Source organism: Fringilla coelebs (assembly GCF_963513975.1).
Source record: "Fringilla coelebs genome assembly, chromosome: 37".
In the NCBI taxonomy this organism is placed as follows: Eukaryota; Metazoa; Chordata; class Aves; order Passeriformes; family Fringillidae; genus Fringilla; species Fringilla coelebs.
The window spans coordinates 839,646-857,978 of record NC_140063.1 but is presented as its reverse complement, the minus strand read 5'-3'; the positions used below and the strand labels follow the sequence as shown (position 1 = coordinate 857,978).

Below are 18,333 nucleotides of genomic sequence, written 5' to 3'. Positions count from 1 at the left end.
ATTTCCAGAAAAAATTGGGAAAAAAAAACGGGAATTTTCGGGGTTTCCGAAGGAATTCCGGCGCCAAAATTCGGAATTTTCGCCCCAAAATTTGGGATTTCTGCCCTGAAAATTCCAGGAATTCTTTGGGATTTGGGGCTGGAAAAGGAGGAATCTGAGCCCTAAAATTTTCTGGGATTGGGGAGAAATTTCTAGAAAAATTTTGGGGAAAAAATTGGGAATTTTGGGGGTTTCCGAAGGAATTCCGACCCTAAAATTGGGAACTTTTGACCCAAAATCCGGAATTTTAGCCCCAAAATTCTCAAGAAACCAAAGAAAATTTTCTGGAATTCTTTGGGATTTGGGGTTGGGAAAAGGAGGAATCTGAGCCTCAAAATTCTCTGGGATTGGGAGAAATTTCCAGAAAAATTTGGGGTGAAAATTGGGAATTTTGGGGGATTTCGGAACTGAAATTCGGGATTTTCGCCCCAAAATTTGGAATTTCTGCCTTAAAAATTCCAGGAATTCTTTGGGATTTGGGGCTGGAAAAGGAAAATCTGAGCCTCAAAATTTTCTGGGAGTGAGAGAAAATTCTAGAAAAAATTGGGAAAAAAAACGGGAATTTTGGGGGTTTAGGAGGGAATTTCGGAGCCGAAATTCGGAATTTTCGCCCCAAAATCTGGAATTTCTGCCCTAAAATTTGGGATTTCTGCCCTAAAAATTTCCAGGAATTCTTTGGGATTTTGGGCTGGGAAAAGGAAAATTCCAAACTCAAAATTCCCAGAAAAATTTGGGGAAAAAATGGGAATTTTGGGGGATTTCGGAACTGAAATTCGGAATTTCTGCCAAAAAAAATTGGAATTTCTGCCCCAAAATTTGGAATTTCTGCCTTAAAAATTCCAGGAATTCAGAGTTGGGAAAAGCAAATTCCAACCCCAAAATTTTCTGGGATTGGGGAGAAATTTCTAGAAAAAATTGGGAAAAAAATTGGGAATTTTGGGGGTTTCCGAAGGAATTCCGGCGCCAAAATTCGGAATTTTCGCCCCAAAATTTGGAATTTCTGCCCTAAAATTTGGGATTTCTGCCCTAAAAATTTCCAGGAATTCTTTGGGATTTTGGGCTGGGAAAAGGAAAATTCCAAACTCAAAATTCCCAGAAAAATTTGGGTGAAAATTGGGAATTTTGGGGGATTTCGGAACTGAAATTCGGGATTTCTGCCAAAAAAAATTGGAATTTCTGCCCCAAAATTTGGAATTTCTGCCCAAAAAATTCCTGGAATTCTTTGGGATTTGGGGCTGGGAAAAGGAAATTCCAAATTCAAAATTCCCAGAAAAATTTGGGGTGAAAATTGGGAATTTTGGGGGATTTCGGAACTGAAATTCGGAATTTCTGCCCCAAAATTTGGAATTTCTGCCCAAAAAATTCCAGGAATTCTTTGGGATTCGAGGCTGGAAAATCAAAATTTCCACCTCAAAATTTTCTGGGATTGAGGATGGGATTGGGGAGAAATTCCCAGAAAAATTTGGGGTGAAAATTGGGAATTTTGAGGGATTTCGGATCTAAAATTGGGAATTTTTGCCCCAAAATTTGGAATTTTTGCCCCAAAAATCTCAAGAAACCAAAGAAAATTTTGGATTTTTTTGGGGTTTTTTGCCCTTTTTTATTCTGATTTTTTCCGATTTCTCTGGAATTTTTGGGATTTTTAAAAATGTTTCTGTTTTTTCTTTAAATTTTTTAATTTATTTCTTAATTTTTAATGATTTTTTGGGGAATATTTTGGATTTTTTGGGGTTTTATTACCCCTTTTTATTCCGATTTTTTCAGATTTCTCTGGGATTTTTTTTGGATTTTTTTTATTTTTTCGGGTTTTTCTTAAATTTTTTTAATTTTTCTTTAAATTTTAAATTATTTTTGGGGCAATTTTTGGATTTTTTGGGTTTTTTTGGGGTTTTTTTTGCCCCTTTTTATTCCAATTTTTTCAGATTTCTCTGGAATTTTGGGGGATTTTTTTGGGATTTTTTTTATTTTTTCGGGTTTTTCTTAAATTTTTTAAATTTTTCTTTTAATTTTCAATTCTTTTTGGGGGATATTTTGGATATTTTGGGGTTTTTTTGGGGTTACCCTGGTCGAACTGGCGCTGCAGACTCTCCATCTCCGATTTGTTGCCGCTGACTCGATAAATCCCCTCCGTGCTCAGCCCTGCAAAATAAAAAAACAGCAAAAAAATCCCAATTTGGGCTTTTTTCCACCCATTTTTGGGATGTTCTGGGGGTCCTACATGAACACAAAGAAAGAACCTGAAAAAATCCCAAGAATTCCCAAAAAAATCCCAAAAAATCCCAAAAAATTCCCCCAAAAAATCAGAGAAAATCAGAAAAAAAATCAAAAAAATTCCTGAAAAAATTCCTGAAAAAATTCCCAAAAATTCCTAAAAATTCCCAAAAAATTCCCAAATTTCCTGACTGACCAACCACCTCAATGAACCCAGAAAAACCCCTAAAAACCCTTCAAAAATACAAAAAAATCTGAAAAAATTCTGAAAAAAATGCAAAAAAATAAAAAAAATTTCCAAAAAATCCCCGAAAATTCCCGAAAAAATTCCCAAAAATTCCTTAAAATTCCCAAAAAATTCCCAAATTTCCTGACTGACCAATTGCCTCAATTAACCCAAAAAACCCCCTAAAATTCCCCAAAAAACACTAAAAAATCCCCAAAAAATAAAAAAAGCAAAAAAATCACTAAAAATCCCCAAAAATTCCTGAAAAAATTCCCCCAAATTCCTGAAAAATTCCCAAAAATTCCCAGATTTTTAGAATGAGCAACAACCTTGATAAACCCATAAAAACCCCTAAAAATCCAAAAAAATCCCCAAAAAATTAGAAAAAATCCCCCAAAAATCCCAAAAAATCACTAAAATTCCCGAAAAAATTCCCAAAAATTCCCCCAAAAAAATTCCTAAAAATTCCAAAAAAATTCCCAAAAATTCCCAGATTTTTAGAATGACCAACAACCTCGATAAACCCCAAAAAATCCTAAAAAAATCCGAAAAAATCAAAAAAAAATCCGAAAAAAATCCGAAAAAAATCCGAAAAAATTCCAAAAAAAATCCCAAAAAATTCCCAAAAAATTCCCAAAAAATTCCCAAAAATTCCCAAAGAATTCCCAGATTTTGGGACTGACCAGTGGCCTCGATGTACTGGATGCAGCGCTCGATGAAGACGGGGATGGGCCGCTCGGGGGTGACCACGCTGGCCACAAAAAATCCCCCCAAAAAAACCCCAAAAAATCCCCCAAAAAATCCTAAAAAATTCCCCAAAATTCCCAAAAAATTCCTAAAAAATTCCTAAAAATTCCTAAATTTCCTCATTGACCAACAGCCTGAATGAACCCAAAAACCCCCATAAAAAACCCCGAAAAAACCCAAAAAATCAGAAAAAAATCCCCCAAAATCACAAAAAATCCCGGAAAAAAATCACAAAAATTCCCGAAAAAATTCCCGAAAAAAATCCAAAAAATTCCCAATAAATTCCCAAATTTCCTGACTGACCCACAACCATAATGAACCAAAAAACCTCCTAAGATTCCCCAAAAAACACTAAAAAATCCCAAAAAAGTCAGAAAAAAATGCAAAAAAATCACTAAAAATTCCCGAAAATTCCCGAAAAAATTCCCGAAAATTCCCCAAAAAATTCCTAAAAATTCCCAAAAAATTCCCAGCAATTCCCAGATTTTTAGAATGAGCAACAACCTCAATAAACCCCAAAAAATCCCCCAAAAATCCGAAAAAAATTTTTAAAAATCCAAAAAAATTCTGAAAAAAATCCAAAAAAATCCCCGAAAATTCCCGAAAAAATTCCCGAAAATTCCCAAAAAAATTCCTAAAAATTCCAAAAAAATTCCAAAAAATTCCCAGATTTTTAGAATGACCAACAACCTCGATGAACCCCAAAAAAACCCTAAAACTCCCCTAGAAAACCCAAAAAAACCCCCAAAAATCCCCCCAAAATCAGAAAAAAATCCCGAAAATTCGCAAAAAAAATTCGAAAGAATTCCCAAAAAAATTCCCGAAAATTCCTAAAAATTCCCAAAAAATTCCCAAATTTCCTGACTGACCAACCACCTCAATGAACCCAGAAAAACCCCTAAAAACCCCTCAAAAAATACAAAAAAATCCCCCAAAAAAAAAAAAATAGCAAAAAACCCCCCAAAAATTCCTGAAAAATTCCTGAAAAAAATCCCAAAAATTCCCAAAAATTCCCAAAAAATTCCCAAATTTCTTGACTGACCAACCACCTCAATGAACCCAGAAAAATCCCTCAAAAATCAGAAAAAGTGCCCAAAAAACCCAAAAAAATCAGAAAAAAATCCCAAAAAATCACTAAAAATTCCCGAAAAATTCCCGAAAAAATTCCCAAAAAATTCCCAAAATTCCCCAAATTCCCAAGGAATTCCCAGACTGACCAGTGGCCTCGATGTACTGGATGCAGCGCTCGATGAAGACGGGGATGGGCCGCTCGGGGGTGACCACGCTGGCCACAAAAAATCCCCCAAAAAACCCCAAAAAATCCCCCAAAAAATCCTAAAAAATTCCCCAAAAATTCCCAAAAAATTCCTAAAAATTCCCAAATTTCCTCATTGACCAACTGCCTGAATGAACCCAAAAAACCCCATAAAAAACCCCAAAAAATCATTAAAAAATCAAAAAAAATCACTAAAAATTCCCGAAAAAAATCCTAAAAATTCCTGAAAAAAATCCCAAAAAATTCCCAAAAAATTCCCAAAAAATTCCCAAAAATTCCTCAAAATTCCCAGATTTTTAGAATGACCAACAACCTTGATGAACCCAAAAAAACCACTAAAAATCCCCAAAAAATCCGAAAAAAATCCAAAAAAATTCTGAAAAAAATGCAAAAAAATCCCAAAAAATCCCAAAAAATCCCCGAAAAAATTCCCAAAATTCCCCAAATTCCCAAGGAATTCCCAGACTGACCAGTGGCCTCGATGTACTGGATGCAGCGCTCGATGAAGACGGGGATGGGCCGCTCGGGGGTGACCACGCTGGCCAGGGGCACCCCGAAGTAGCTGCTCTCCCACGGCGCCTTGGAGAGCGACGGGCGCGCCTTGGCCTTCGGCTTCTGCGGGGGAAAGGCACGGAAAGTTCTAGAAAAGGCCGGGGAAAGGCCAGGGAAAGGGCAGGGAAAGGCCAGGGAAAGGCCGGGGAAATTCCAGGAAAAGTTGAGGAAAATTCCAGGAAAATCCCAGGAAAAGTTGCGGAAAAGTCCAGGAAAATTCCAGGAAAATCTCAGGAAAATTCCAGGAAAGTTCCAGGAAAATTCCAGAAAAGTCCAGGAAAATTCCAGAAAAATTCCAGGAACAGTCGAGGAAAATTCCAGGAAAAGTCCAGGGAAAGTCCAGGAAAATTCCGGGGAAAGTCCAGGAAAATTCTAGGAAAATCCCAGGAAAATGCCAGGAAAAGTCGAGGAAAAGTCAAGGAAAATTCCAGGAAAAGTTGAGGAAAAGTCCAGGAGAAGTCCAGGAAAATGTGGGAAAGTCAGGGGGAAAGTCATGGAAAATTCCAGAAAAATTTCAGGAAAACTTCAGGAAAATCCCAGGAAAAGTCGAGGAAAAGTTGAGGAAAAGTCGAGGAAAAGTTGAGGAAAATTCCAGGAAAATCCCAGGAAAAGTTGTGGAAAAGTCCAGGAAAATTCCAGGAAAGTTCCAGGGAAAGTCCAGGAAAAGTCCAGAAAACTTCCAGGAAACGTCCAGAAAAATTCCAGAAAAAGTCCAGGAAAAGTCGAGGAAAAGTTGAGGAAAATGCCAGGAAAATTCCAGGAAAATCTCAGGAAAATTCCAGGAGAAGTCGAGGAAAAGTCCAGGAAAGTTCCAGAAAAATTCCAGGAACAGTTTAGGGAAAGTCCAGGAAAATTCCGGGGAAAGTCCAGGAAAAGTCAAGGAAAGTTCCAGGAAAATCCCAGGAAAATCCCAGGAAAATCCCAGGAAAATGTGGGAAAGTCGAGGGAAAATTCCAGGAAAAGTCCAGGAAAATGTGGGAAAGTCGGGGGAAAATTCCAGGAAAAGTCCAGGAAAATGTGGGAAAGTCAGGGGGAAAATCATGGAAAATTCCAGAAATTTCCAGGGAAAGTTCAAGGAAAAGTCCCGGAAACTTCCAGGAAAAGTCCCAGGAAAAGTCCAGGAACAGTCCAGGAAAACTTCAAGAAAATTCCAGGAAAAGTCGAGGAAAAGTTGAGGATAAGTCCAGGAAAGTTCCAGGAAAATTCCAGGGAAAGTCCAGGGAAAGTCCAGGAAAAGTCCAGGGAAACTTCAGGAAAAGTCGAGGAAAAGTTGAGGAAAAGTCAAAGAAAAGTCCAGGAAAATTTCAGGAAAAGTCCAGGAAAATCCCAGGAAAACTTCAGGAAAATCACAGGAAAAGTCAAGGAAAAGTTGAGGAAAAGTCCAGGAAAGTTCCAGGAAAAGTCGAGGAAAAGTCAAGGAAAATTCCAGGAAAATCCCAGGAAAATGCAAGGAAAAGTCGAGGAAAAGTTGAGATAAAGTCAAGGAAAGTTCCAGGAAACTTCCAGAAACAGTCCAGGAAAATGTGGGAAAGTCAGGGGAAAATCATGGAAAATTCCAGGAAAATTCCAGGAAAATGTGGGGAAATCCAGCCCAAAATGAGCCCTCCAAGACCCTCAACCTTCATCATCCACCTTCATCATCCTCCTGAGCTCCTCCACTGACCACTGGGATGACCACTGACCACTGGGATGACCACTGAGATGACCACTGACCACTGGGATGACCACTGACCCCTGGGATGATGACCACTGACCATTGGGATGACCACTGACCACTGGGATGACCACTGAGATATCCCAGTCCTCCTTGAGCTTGACCATCACCCTGAAGTGACCCCTCCAAGCCCCACCTTGACCCCAAAGCCCACCTTGGTGCTCCTCCTGAGGATGTTCCTCCACCTGAGATCCTCCACTGACCACTGGGATGACCACTGACCACTGGGATGACCACTGACCACTGGGATGACCACAAGGACACTCCACCAGCCCAGAATGACCCCTCCAAGCCCCACCTTGACCCTAAAGCCCACCCTGACCCCAAGTCCCACCTTGGTGCTCCTCCTGAGGCTCCTCAGGATGTTCTTCCTGCTGAGATCCTCCACTGACCACTGGGATGACCACTGACCACTGGGATGATGACCACTGACCATTGGGATGACCACTGACCACTGGGATGACCACTGAGTCATCCCAGACCTCCTTGACCTTGACCATCACCCCAAAATGAGCCCTCCAAGATGCTCAACCTTCTTCATCCACCTTCATCATCCTCCTGAGATCCTCCACTGACCACTGGGATGACCACTGACCACTGGGATGACCACTGGGATGACCACTGAGATGACCACTGGGATGACCACTGAGATATCCCAGACCTCTTTGACCTTGACCATCACCACAAAATGACCCCTCTGAACTTCATCCCACCTTCATCATCCTCCTGAGGATGTTCCTCCTGCTGAGATCCTCCACTGACCACTGGGATGACCACTGACCACTGGGATGACCACTGAGATGTTCCACCATGCCCAGCCCACCTTGAGCTTGACCATCACCCCAAAATGACCCCTCCAAGCCCCACCTTGACCCCAAAGCCCACCCTGACCCCAAACCCCACCTTGGTGGTCCTCCTGAGGCTCCTCAGGATGTTCCTCCTGCGCGGATCCTCTCCATCACCCGCCTCGTAGGCCATGACCGCGTTGTCCCCTTTGTAACCTCCTTGACCTCCCGTTTCCTCGTCCTTCTTCCTCCCGCTTCCCAACTCGTCGTCGCTCCCGACGCTCAGTCCTGGCCGGTAACCGGCGAAACGTCCGAGCCGAGCGCACCGCGCCCGGTACAGCGACGGTTTGGTGACGGCCGGCAGCCTCCGGCCGCGCTCCAAGGAGCTGGTGTCCATCTCGCTGTCCGAGCCGTTGCCGCTGCCGTTGGACGTGGCCTTGTTGATGTTCCTCACGGTGATGATCTTGCCTTGGGTGCTGTCGTGAGGAACCGAGTAGATGTTCTCCTCCTCGTTGCGCGGTTTCACCACCGCGTCCATGGGCTCGGCGTAATCCGAAGGGTCGAAACAATCCGGCGGTAACCACGTGGAGGAGGACACCGAGCGCCGTTGGACGTCGCGGTGGCTTTGCTCCAGGTAGCCCAAGTCGCCTTTGATGTCGAAATGAACCGGAGGTTTCGGTTTCACCGGCGGCGGGATCTTGTTGTTGGCTTTGCCGTCGAAGGCGCCCACCACCGAGATGAAGCTCAATCCGTCGTTGCCCTCCAGCTCCATGGACAGCTTGGAGTGGTCCTTGGGCAAGGTGGGCACGGGAGGTTCCTCACGGAAGGGGCTGTACCCGGGAAGAGGTTCCGGATCCTCCTCGGAGTCGGGCAAGTTGGAGTTGCAGAGCGGCGATCCGGCGCGCGGCGAGTTGAAGACGTCCTCGCCGGTGCTGCACGCCTCGGCGGCGTTGTCGTACATGTGAGTGGCCTCCACGATGTTCTTCTTGTCCAAAGCGTCCTTGAAGAAAGGTTGGAAGACCTCCAGCTTGGCTTGAGGTTGACCGCAGGGCAAAGCGGCGAATCTGGCCTCGATCTCTTGGGCGATCTCCTCGCCCTCGGCCAACTGCTCGCGGCTCACGTCGTTGTCCAGCAGGTCGGCCGAGCCGTCGGCCAAAGCCACCAACTGGACGGGCACGATGTCCTGAACGTCGGCCAAGAACGCGCGCAACGTGGCCAACGACGCCTTGCGTTTGGCCGCGTAGAAGACGATGTAACCGTGCACCAACCGGCTCTTCCTCAAACCGAACGAGGCGTGGTAGGACAACAAGGACAACTCCACCCGGCGCCGTTGCGATCCCACCGCCGCCTCCAGCAGCACCGCGGCGCCGCCGCCCGGCGCCGGCCGGCACGGCTGCGCCTGCAGGATGGGCAGCAGCACCTCGTCGGCGCTCACCGGGTCGCCGCACATCAGGCACATCACCACGCGGAGGTCGGCGCCGTCCGACGCGTCCTTCAAGCCCGGCGTGGAGCCCACCACCAGGTTGAGGTTGCGTTTGGCGTCCAACAAGCCCTTGAGGACTTGACCGATCTGCTTCTCGTTGATGTTCCGGCCGTAACCGATGCCGGCCGAGGCGGGGTCGAGGAAGACGCACTGGAGCTTGCTGGCGATTTGTTGGCCTTGTTGGATCAAGCTCTGCAACGTCTCGCCGCCGGCGTCGCCGCCGCCGCGTTTGTTGACCAAGATGAGCGTCAAGGGAAGCTGAGCCAAGTGGCCGTCGCGGCGACCCACGGTGGACTCGCGGCTCTTCTCGATGCTCTCCACCACGTAGGACAAAGATTCCTTGGAGTTGTAGAGGCAAAGGCAACCGTGAGGTTGGAAGGTCGGAGTCTGGAAGGCGTTGACCGGCAACCGGACGTTGCCCTCGATGGGCCTCAAGGCCAACTCGTACATCTTGCCCTCGATGACGTACTTGTCGTCGTTGGTGCAGAGGGCGCGGATCTCGTTGGCCAACTCGCGCGCCAAGCCGTCCTTGCCGAGGATGACCAGGTTGATCCGGTCGACGTTGGAGTCGGCCAAGGGGTTGCGGTGGTGCCGGATGAAACGCGAGCCCAGCAGCTGCTCCACGCGGGCGTCCACGCAGGCGGCGCAGCTGGGACACGTCTCCTTGGTTGGGTGGTAGACGAAGTGGATGTGCTTGAGGATGAGGGCGTCGCGTTCCGCCTGGAGCTTCTGCAGAGCTTTGAACCTCTGCTCCTCGCCCAACACCTCTTGGATGACTCCCATCTTCTCCTTGCTGGGTTTGGCGTCCAGCTCCAGCTCGTAGAAGAGCTCAGAATATTCCAGCAGCAGCTCCTGGAAGTCCTCCTTGGCTTTGTCGATCAGCTGCTTCTGGTGCTTGCCGTAGATGTCCATGTAGACGGACTCCTCCAACCACAGGTAGAAGTCCTCGTTCATGATGAAGCTCCTGGCCTCCTCCCAGGGTTTACCGGGCGTGACGAAGGGCGAGGTCTCCAGGTTCTCGCGGAACGCCCTCCTCATCTCGGCGCGCTTGCGCTCGTTGCGCAGCTTCTCCAGGTGAGCCTCGTAGAGCTGCTCGGCCGCCGGCGTCTCCAGCAGGTCGAAGGGGATGCGCTCGTTGTCCACGTTGTCCACGTGGCTGGTGGCGTCCCACGGCGTCTCCTCCAACACCACGAACCACTTGAGGAAATCGGGCTTGGCCTCCAGAAGCTTCTCGGCCTTGGCGCGGCTCAAGTGGTCGATCTCGTCCAAATCCGGCACGAGCGCGTCCAAGGCCTGGGGCAGCAGGGCCAGGTAGACCTTGCGGCGCCGCTCGATGTGCTCCTGCTTGAGGCGCTGGACGTGCTGCAGGAAGAGTTTCTTGGCCTTCTGGGTGCCCTCCAAGTAGACGTAGTCTTGGTACTCGGGCGCCGGTTGCATCTTGCGGCTGACGTTGGGCCAAGCTTCGTGGTGGCTCTTGACGATGCGGCTGACGAGCCACTCGTACTTGTCCTTGGCGGCGGCGATCTGTTGGCTCTGCTGCTTGAGGGCCTCGAAGTAGGGGATGATCTTGGCCTTGCCGCGGCTCTTGTCCACCAGCTGAACCAAGGTGCTGAAAGCCAGGTCGACGTTGACGTTGGAACGCGCCGACGTCTCCACCACCTGCAGGTTCTTCTTGCCCAAAGCGAAGGCGTGCGCGTCGCGGATGTAACGCTCCACGCCCTCGTCGCACTTGGTCAACACAACCACCACCGGCTTCTTGGTTTTGGCCAGTTGGTTGTAGAGGTTGGAAACGAATTTGAGCTGCTCGTCGAAGTTGCGGTTCATACCGCGGCTGACGTCGACGCAGAGCAAGAAACCGTCCACCGGCAATTTGCCGTCGGGCATTTGTTTCTGCTCGAAGTCCTGCTCCAAACCCAACTGGTCGGTGCAGAAATACATGAGCTTCTCCGCCGACGCCAACTTGGTGGCCGCCGCCCTTTTGATGTAGGGTTGCAAAGCCGTGGAACGGTGAGGTTGGAAGGTCTGATCGTCGATGAATTCCGTCTGTTCCACCACGTGGATCCGACACTCCACGCACTCCTCCAACGGCCGCGCCACCTCGCCCCAGTAGAGGAAGTGGTCATTGTTGACCACCCTGCCCCCAAAGTCACTGGTGCTGAGCACGGACGTGTGGTCCAAGTGGAAATCGTCGGCGCTCGGCCGCACGAAGCGGTTGCACAGGCAGGATTTGCCGACGCCGCATTGACCTTTCTCCTTCTCGGTGCCGGACAGTCCCACCACGCTGACGTTGTAGGTGGGCGTGCGGCCATCTTGCTTGCGGGCCATCATCATGGTCGGCGCATGGTGGCCCGGGGCCACCGGGCGCGGCGAGGGGAGGGGAGATCAGGGAAGGCGCGGCGGCGCCATGGCGGGAGCGCCGGAGAGGCTTCAGGATCGGGGGCGGCCGACGAGGCGTCCTGGGGAGAGAGGAAGAGGAGAAGGTGGTGAAGGGTGGGTTTGGAGAGGGGGGGAATGGATTCTCCAGTCAAGAGAGGGGCACCGAGATGGAGTCGGTTCCGACATCCGAAGGTTCTCCATGATGGAAACAACTCCACCATGATGGACACAACTTCCCCACCATGATGGACACAACTCCACCATGATGGACACGAGTTCTGCACCATGATGGACACGAGTTCTGCACCATGATTGCCACAACTCCACCATGATGGACACGAGTTCTGCACCATGATGGACAAAACTCCTCCACCATGATGGACACAACTCCACCATGATGGACACAACTTCCCCACCATGATGGACAAAACTTCCCCACTCAACCAAAGACCCTCCATGATGGACACAACTCCCCCACCATGAGGGACACAACTCCTCAACCACGATGGACACAACTTCTCCACCATGATGGACACAACTTCCCCACCATGATGGACACAACTTCCCCACCATGATGGACACGACTTCTGCACCATGATGGACACAACTCCACCACCATGATGGACACAACTCCACCATGATGGACACAACTCCTCCTCCATGATGGACACAACTCCTCCATCATGATGGACACAACTCCACCATGATGGACACAACTCCACCATGATGGACACAACTCCTCCTCCATGATGGACACAACTCCTCCACCATGATGGACACAACTCCACCATGATGGACACAACTCCACCATGATGGACACAACTCCACCATGATGGACACAACTGCCCCACCATGATGGACACAACTCCACCATGATGGACACAACTCCACCACCATGATGGACACAACTCCACCATGATGGACACAACTCCACCATGATGGACACAACTCCACCATGATGGACACAACTCCTCCACCATGATGGACACAACTCCTCCACCATGATGGACACAACTCCTCCATGATGGACACAACTCCACGATGATGGACACAACTCCTCCACCATGATGGACACAACTCCACCATGATGGACACGACTCCACCATGATGGACACAACTCCTCCACCATGATGGACACAACTCCTCCACCATGATGGACACAACTCCTCCACCATGATGGACACAACTCCACCATGATGGACACAACTCCTCCATGATGGACACAACTCCACCATGATGGACACAACTCCACCACCATGATGGACACAACTCCTCCACCATGATGGACACAACTCCTCCACCATGATGGACACAACTCCACCATGATGGACACAACTCCACCATGATGGACACAACTGCCCCACCATGATGGACACAACTCCTCCATGATGGACACAACTCCACCATGATGGACACAACTTCCCCACCATGATGGACACAACTCCACCATGACGGACACAACTCCACCATGATGGACACAACTCCTCCACCATGATGGACACAACTCCACCATGATGGACACAACTTCACCATGATGGACACAACTCCTCCACCATGATGGACACAACTCCACCATGACGGACACAACTTCTCCACACCATGATGGACACAACTCCTCTACCATGATGGACACAACTCCACCATGATGGACACAACTCCACCATGATGGACACAACTCCTCTACCATGATGGACACAACTCCACCATGATGGACACAACTCCACCATGATGGACACAACTCCTCTACCATGATGGACACAACTCCACCATGATGGACACAACTCCACCATGATGGACACAACTTCACCATGATGGACACAACTCCTCCACCATGATGGACACAACTCCTCCACCATGATGGACACAACTCCACCATGATGGACACAACTTCACCATGATGGACACAACTCCTCCACCATGATGGACACAACTCCTCCACCATGATGGACACAACTCCACCATGATGGACACAACTCCTCCGCCATGATGGACACAACTCCTCCACCATGATGGACACAACTCCACCATGATGGACACAACTGCCCCACCATGACCGACACAACTCCTCCGCCATGATGGACACAACTCCTCCACCATGATGGACACAACTCCTCCATGATGGACACAACTCCACCATGATGGACACAACTCCTCCACCATGATGGACACAACTCCTCCACCATGATGGACACAACTCCACCATGATGGACACAACTTCCCCACCATGATGGACACAACTCCTCAACCATGATGGACACAACTCCACCATGATGGACACAACTGCCCCACCATGATGGACACAACTCCTCCATGATGGACACAACTCCACCATGATGGACACAACTGCCCCACCATGATGGACACAACTCCTCCATGATGGACACAACTCCTCCATGATGGACACAACTCCACCATGATGGACACAACTCCACCATGATGGACACAACTCCACCATGATGGACACAACCCCTCCACCATGATGGACACAACTCCTCCACCATGATGGACACAACTCCACCATGATGGACACAACTTCCCCACCATGATGGACACAACTCCACCATGATGGACACAACTCCACCATGATGGACACAACTCCACCATGATGGACACAACTCCTCCACCATGATGGACACAACTTCCCCACCATGATGGACACAACTCCACCATGATGGACACAACTCCTCCACCATGATGGACACAACTCCACCATGATGGACACAACTCCTCTACCATGATGGACACAACTCCTCCACCATGATGGACACAACTTCCCCACCATGATGGACACAACTCCACCATGATGGACACAACTCCTCCACCATGATGGACACAACTCCACCATGATGGACACAACTCCTCTACCATGATGGACACAACTCCTCCACCATGATGGACACAACTCCACCATGATGGACACAACTCCACCATGATGGACACAACTCCACCATGATGGACACAACTCCACCATGATGGACACAACTCCTCCACCATGATGGACACAACTCCTCCACCATGATGGACACAACTCCTCCACCATGATGGACACAACTCCTCCATGATGGACACAACTGCCCCACCATGATGGACACAACTCCTCCACCATGATGGACACAACTCCTCCATGATGGACACAACTCCACCATGATGGACACAACTTCCCCACCATGATGGACACAACTCCACCATGATGGACACAACTCCTCCACCATGATGGACACAACTCCTCCACCATGATGGACACAACTCCTCCACCATGATGGACACAACTCCTCCTCCATGATGGACACAACTCCTCCACCATGATGGACACAACTCCACCATGATGGACACAACTCCACCATGATGGACACAACTCCTCCATGATGGACACAACTCCTCCATGATGGACACAACTCCTCCATGATGGACACAACTCCACCATGATGGACACAACTCCACCATGATGGACACAACTCCCCCACGATGAGGGACACAACTCCTCCATCATGATAGACACAACTCCACCATGATGGACACAACTCCACCATGATGGACACAAGTGAACCACCATGATGGACACAACTCCTCCACCATGATGGACACAAGAACTCCATGATGGACACAACTCCACCATGATGGACACAACTCCTCCACCATGATGGACACAACTCCACCACCATGATGGACACAACTCCTCCACCATGATGGACACAACTCCACCATGATGGACACAACTCCACCATGATGGCCACAACTTCATTTCCCCTGGAATTCGCTGACTCAGCAGCTCCTGATTAATCCCAAAAAACCCCCAAAATTCCCAAAAAATTCCTCAAAAATTCCCAAAATTCCTGCGGGATCCTCACCCAGGACCTGGAAATTCTGACTTTAACCCCCCAAATATTCCCGATTTTCCTCAAAAATTCCCATTTTTGTTCCTGGAATTCGCTGACTCAGCAGCTCCTGATTAATCCCAAACAGCCCCAAAAAAATTCCAAAAAATTCCTAAAATTCCTGCGGGATCCTCACCCAGGACCTTGAAATTCCAACTTTAACCCCCCTAAAAATTCCAGATTTTTTTTCCCCCAAAAGTCCCAATTTTTTTTTCTCCTGAAATTCGCTGACTCAGCAGCTCCTGATTGACCCCAAACAGCCCCAAAATCCCAAAAATTCCCCAAAATCTTGTGGAATCCTCACCCAGATCAGTCCCAGACCTGGAAACTCTGACTTTAACCCCCTCCAAAAATTCCTGATTTTTTTTTCCCCAGAATTCCCAATTTTTTTTTTTTCCTGGAATTTGCTGACTCAGCAGCTCCTGATTGACCCCTCCTGATTGAGCCCCAAAAATCCCAAAAATTCCCCAAATTCTTGTGGAATCCTCACCCAGATCGGTCCCAGACCTGGAAATTCTGACTTTAACCCCCCAAAATTCCCGATTTTCCCCAGAATTCCCAATGTTTTTTCCTGGAATTCGCTGACTCAGCAGTTCCTGATTAATCCCCAAAATCCCTGCAGGATCCTCACCCAGGACCTTGAAATTCCGACTTTAACCCCCCAAAATTCCCGATTTTTTTTCCCCAGAATTCCCAATTTTTTTTTCCTGGAATTCGCTGACTCAGCAGCTCCTGATTGACCTCAAACAGCCCTAAAAAATCCCAAAAAATCCCAAAAATTCCCAAAATTCCTTCAGGATCCTCACCCACATCAATCCCAGACCTGGAAATTCCGACTTTAACCCCCCCCCAAAATTCCCAAGTTTCCCCAGAATTCCCCAATTTTTTTTTCCTGGAATTCGCTGACTCAGCTGCTCCCGATTGACCCCAAACAGCCCCAAAAATCCCAAAAATTCCCAAGGAATCCTCACCCAGATCAATCCCAGACCTGGAAATTCCGACTTCAACCCCCCCAAAAATTCCCGATTTTTTTCCCCCAGAATTCCCAATTTTTTTTTTTCCTGGAATTCGCTGACTCAGCAGCTTCTCATTGACCCCAAAAATCCCAAAAATTCCCCCAAAATTCCCAAAATTCCTTCAGAATCCTCACCCAGATTGGTGCCAGACCTGGAAATTCCGACTTTAAACCCCCCAAAATTCCCGATTTTCCCCAGAATTCCCAATTTTTTTTCCTGGAATTCGCTGCCTCAGCAGTTCCTGCCAGACTCCAAAGTCCAAGAACGTCGGAGCCGCTCCTTTCATTCCCACAAAATTCACAGGAAAAAGCAGAAAAAAATCCGGAATTTTCTTCTTTTTTCCCCTAAAAGTTTCAGTTGGAAACCTCAAATCCTGAAAAAATTCCCAAAAATCCAAAAATTCCCAAAAAAAAAGGAATTTTCCACCCTCAAATCCTCAAAGTTTGGATTTGCTGGAGGGGAACGACCTCGAGGTCAAAATTTGTGGAATTTTTTTTTTTTCCTTCCTGATCCGGGAATTTCAGGGGAAAATTTGGGATTTTGGGGGGGGTTGGGATTGGAGGAGTTGAGAATTCCCAAATTTTGGGGTTTTTTGGGAATGTTGATCCCAAATTTTGGGATTTTTCCCCAATTTTTGGGATTTTTGGGGACTTTCAGGGATCCTTTTCTGATTTTTTGGGATCTTTTTCCCAATTTTTGGGACATTTTGGGATCCTTTTCTGATTTTTTGGGATCTTTTTCCCAATTTTTGGGACTTTTTGGGATCCTTTCCTGATTTTTTGGGATCTTTTTCCCAATTTTTGGGACTTTTTGGGATCTTTTCCCAATTTTGAGGTTTTTTTGGGGATGTTTTTCCCAATTTTTGCATTTTTTTGGGATGTTTTTCCCAATTTTTAGGATTTCCTGGAGCTGCAATTCCCAAATTTTTGGGTTTTTTGGGGATGTTTTTCCCATTTTTGGGGTTTCTGGGAAGCTTTTCCCACGTTTCTGGATGAGAAATCTTAAAATTTGGGATGGAACAGAAAAATCCAGGTGGGAAAAGTGAAATTCTGGCCCAAAAAATAAAACAAAAATTAGAAAAAAAAACCTTAAAATATTTTTTTAAAGTCCCAAGAAAATGCCCCCAAAAATCTGAAGAAAATAAAAAAATATTCCTAAAAAATAATCTCCAAAATTCCCAAAAAATCCCAAGAAAATGAAAAATGATCAAGAAACCTCCCAAAAAAACCCCAAAAAATCCCAAAATAAATCCCAAAATAAAACCCCAAAAAGTTCCCTAAAACTGCCCCCAAAATTCCAAGAAAATCCAAAAAAAATTTTTAAAAACCCCAAAATATTTTCCCAAAAATCCTAAAAAAAGCCCCCCAAAAAATCCCACAAAAATCAAAAATAAATCCCAAAAAAATCCCAAATAAATCCCCCAAAAAAACCCCCAAAATCTCCTCCAAATCCCAAGAAAATCCTAAAAACCCCTCCAAAAATCCCCCAAAAAATCAAAATTCCCAAGAAAATCCAAAATAAATCCCCCCAAAAAAACTCCAGAAAATCCCCCCAAAATTCAAATGAAATCCCAAAAAACCCCAAAAATTTCCCTAAAAAATACCAAGAAAATCCTAAAAAAATTTCTCCAAAAGTCTCCAAAAAATCCTAAAAAAATCTCAAGGAAATCCCCAAAAATTCCACAAAAAATCCCCCCAAAAAACCCTAAAAATTCCCTAAAAAAATCCCAAGAAAATCCTAAAAAAATCTCCAAAAATCCCAAAAAAAATCCCAAAAAATCCCAAATTTTTCAGGGAATTGCAACTCTGGGAAATGAAAAAAAAAGGGGGAATTTGGGGAGGGGTCTTTGGGGGTCTCGGGGCAGCCAGAAAACCCCAAATGATCCCAAAAAATGGGGAAAAAATGGGAAAAGCTCCAAGGAAAAATGGGAATTTTGGGGAGGGGGATTTGAGGGAGGACCCCACCATCTTGGGGAGGGGGAGCTGCAAATTGGGGAGGGGTCTCCCCCCTCAAATTGGGGGTGGTCACCCCTC

At 47.0% G+C, this 18,333-nt stretch overlaps 1 protein-coding gene across 1 annotated transcript in view; it reads right to left on the bottom strand.

The window, feature by feature from the left end:
• ARHGAP35 (Rho GTPase activating protein 35) overlaps window positions 1–18,333 on the bottom strand; it is a 31,371-nt gene that overhangs the window by 11,339 nt on the left and 1,699 nt on the right. Inside the window, exons 2-4 of the mRNA XM_084224351.1 lie at window positions 7,669–11,489; window positions 4,970–5,114; window positions 2,101–2,178 (exon numbers count right to left, since the gene is read on the bottom strand). Of these exons, the coding sequence (XP_084080477.1) occupies window positions 2,101–2,178; window positions 4,970–5,114; window positions 7,669–11,364 (3,919 nt within the window). The 5' untranslated portion in view covers window positions 11,365–11,489. The remainder of the gene's footprint in view (window positions 1–2,100; window positions 2,179–4,969; window positions 5,115–7,668; window positions 11,490–18,333) is intronic.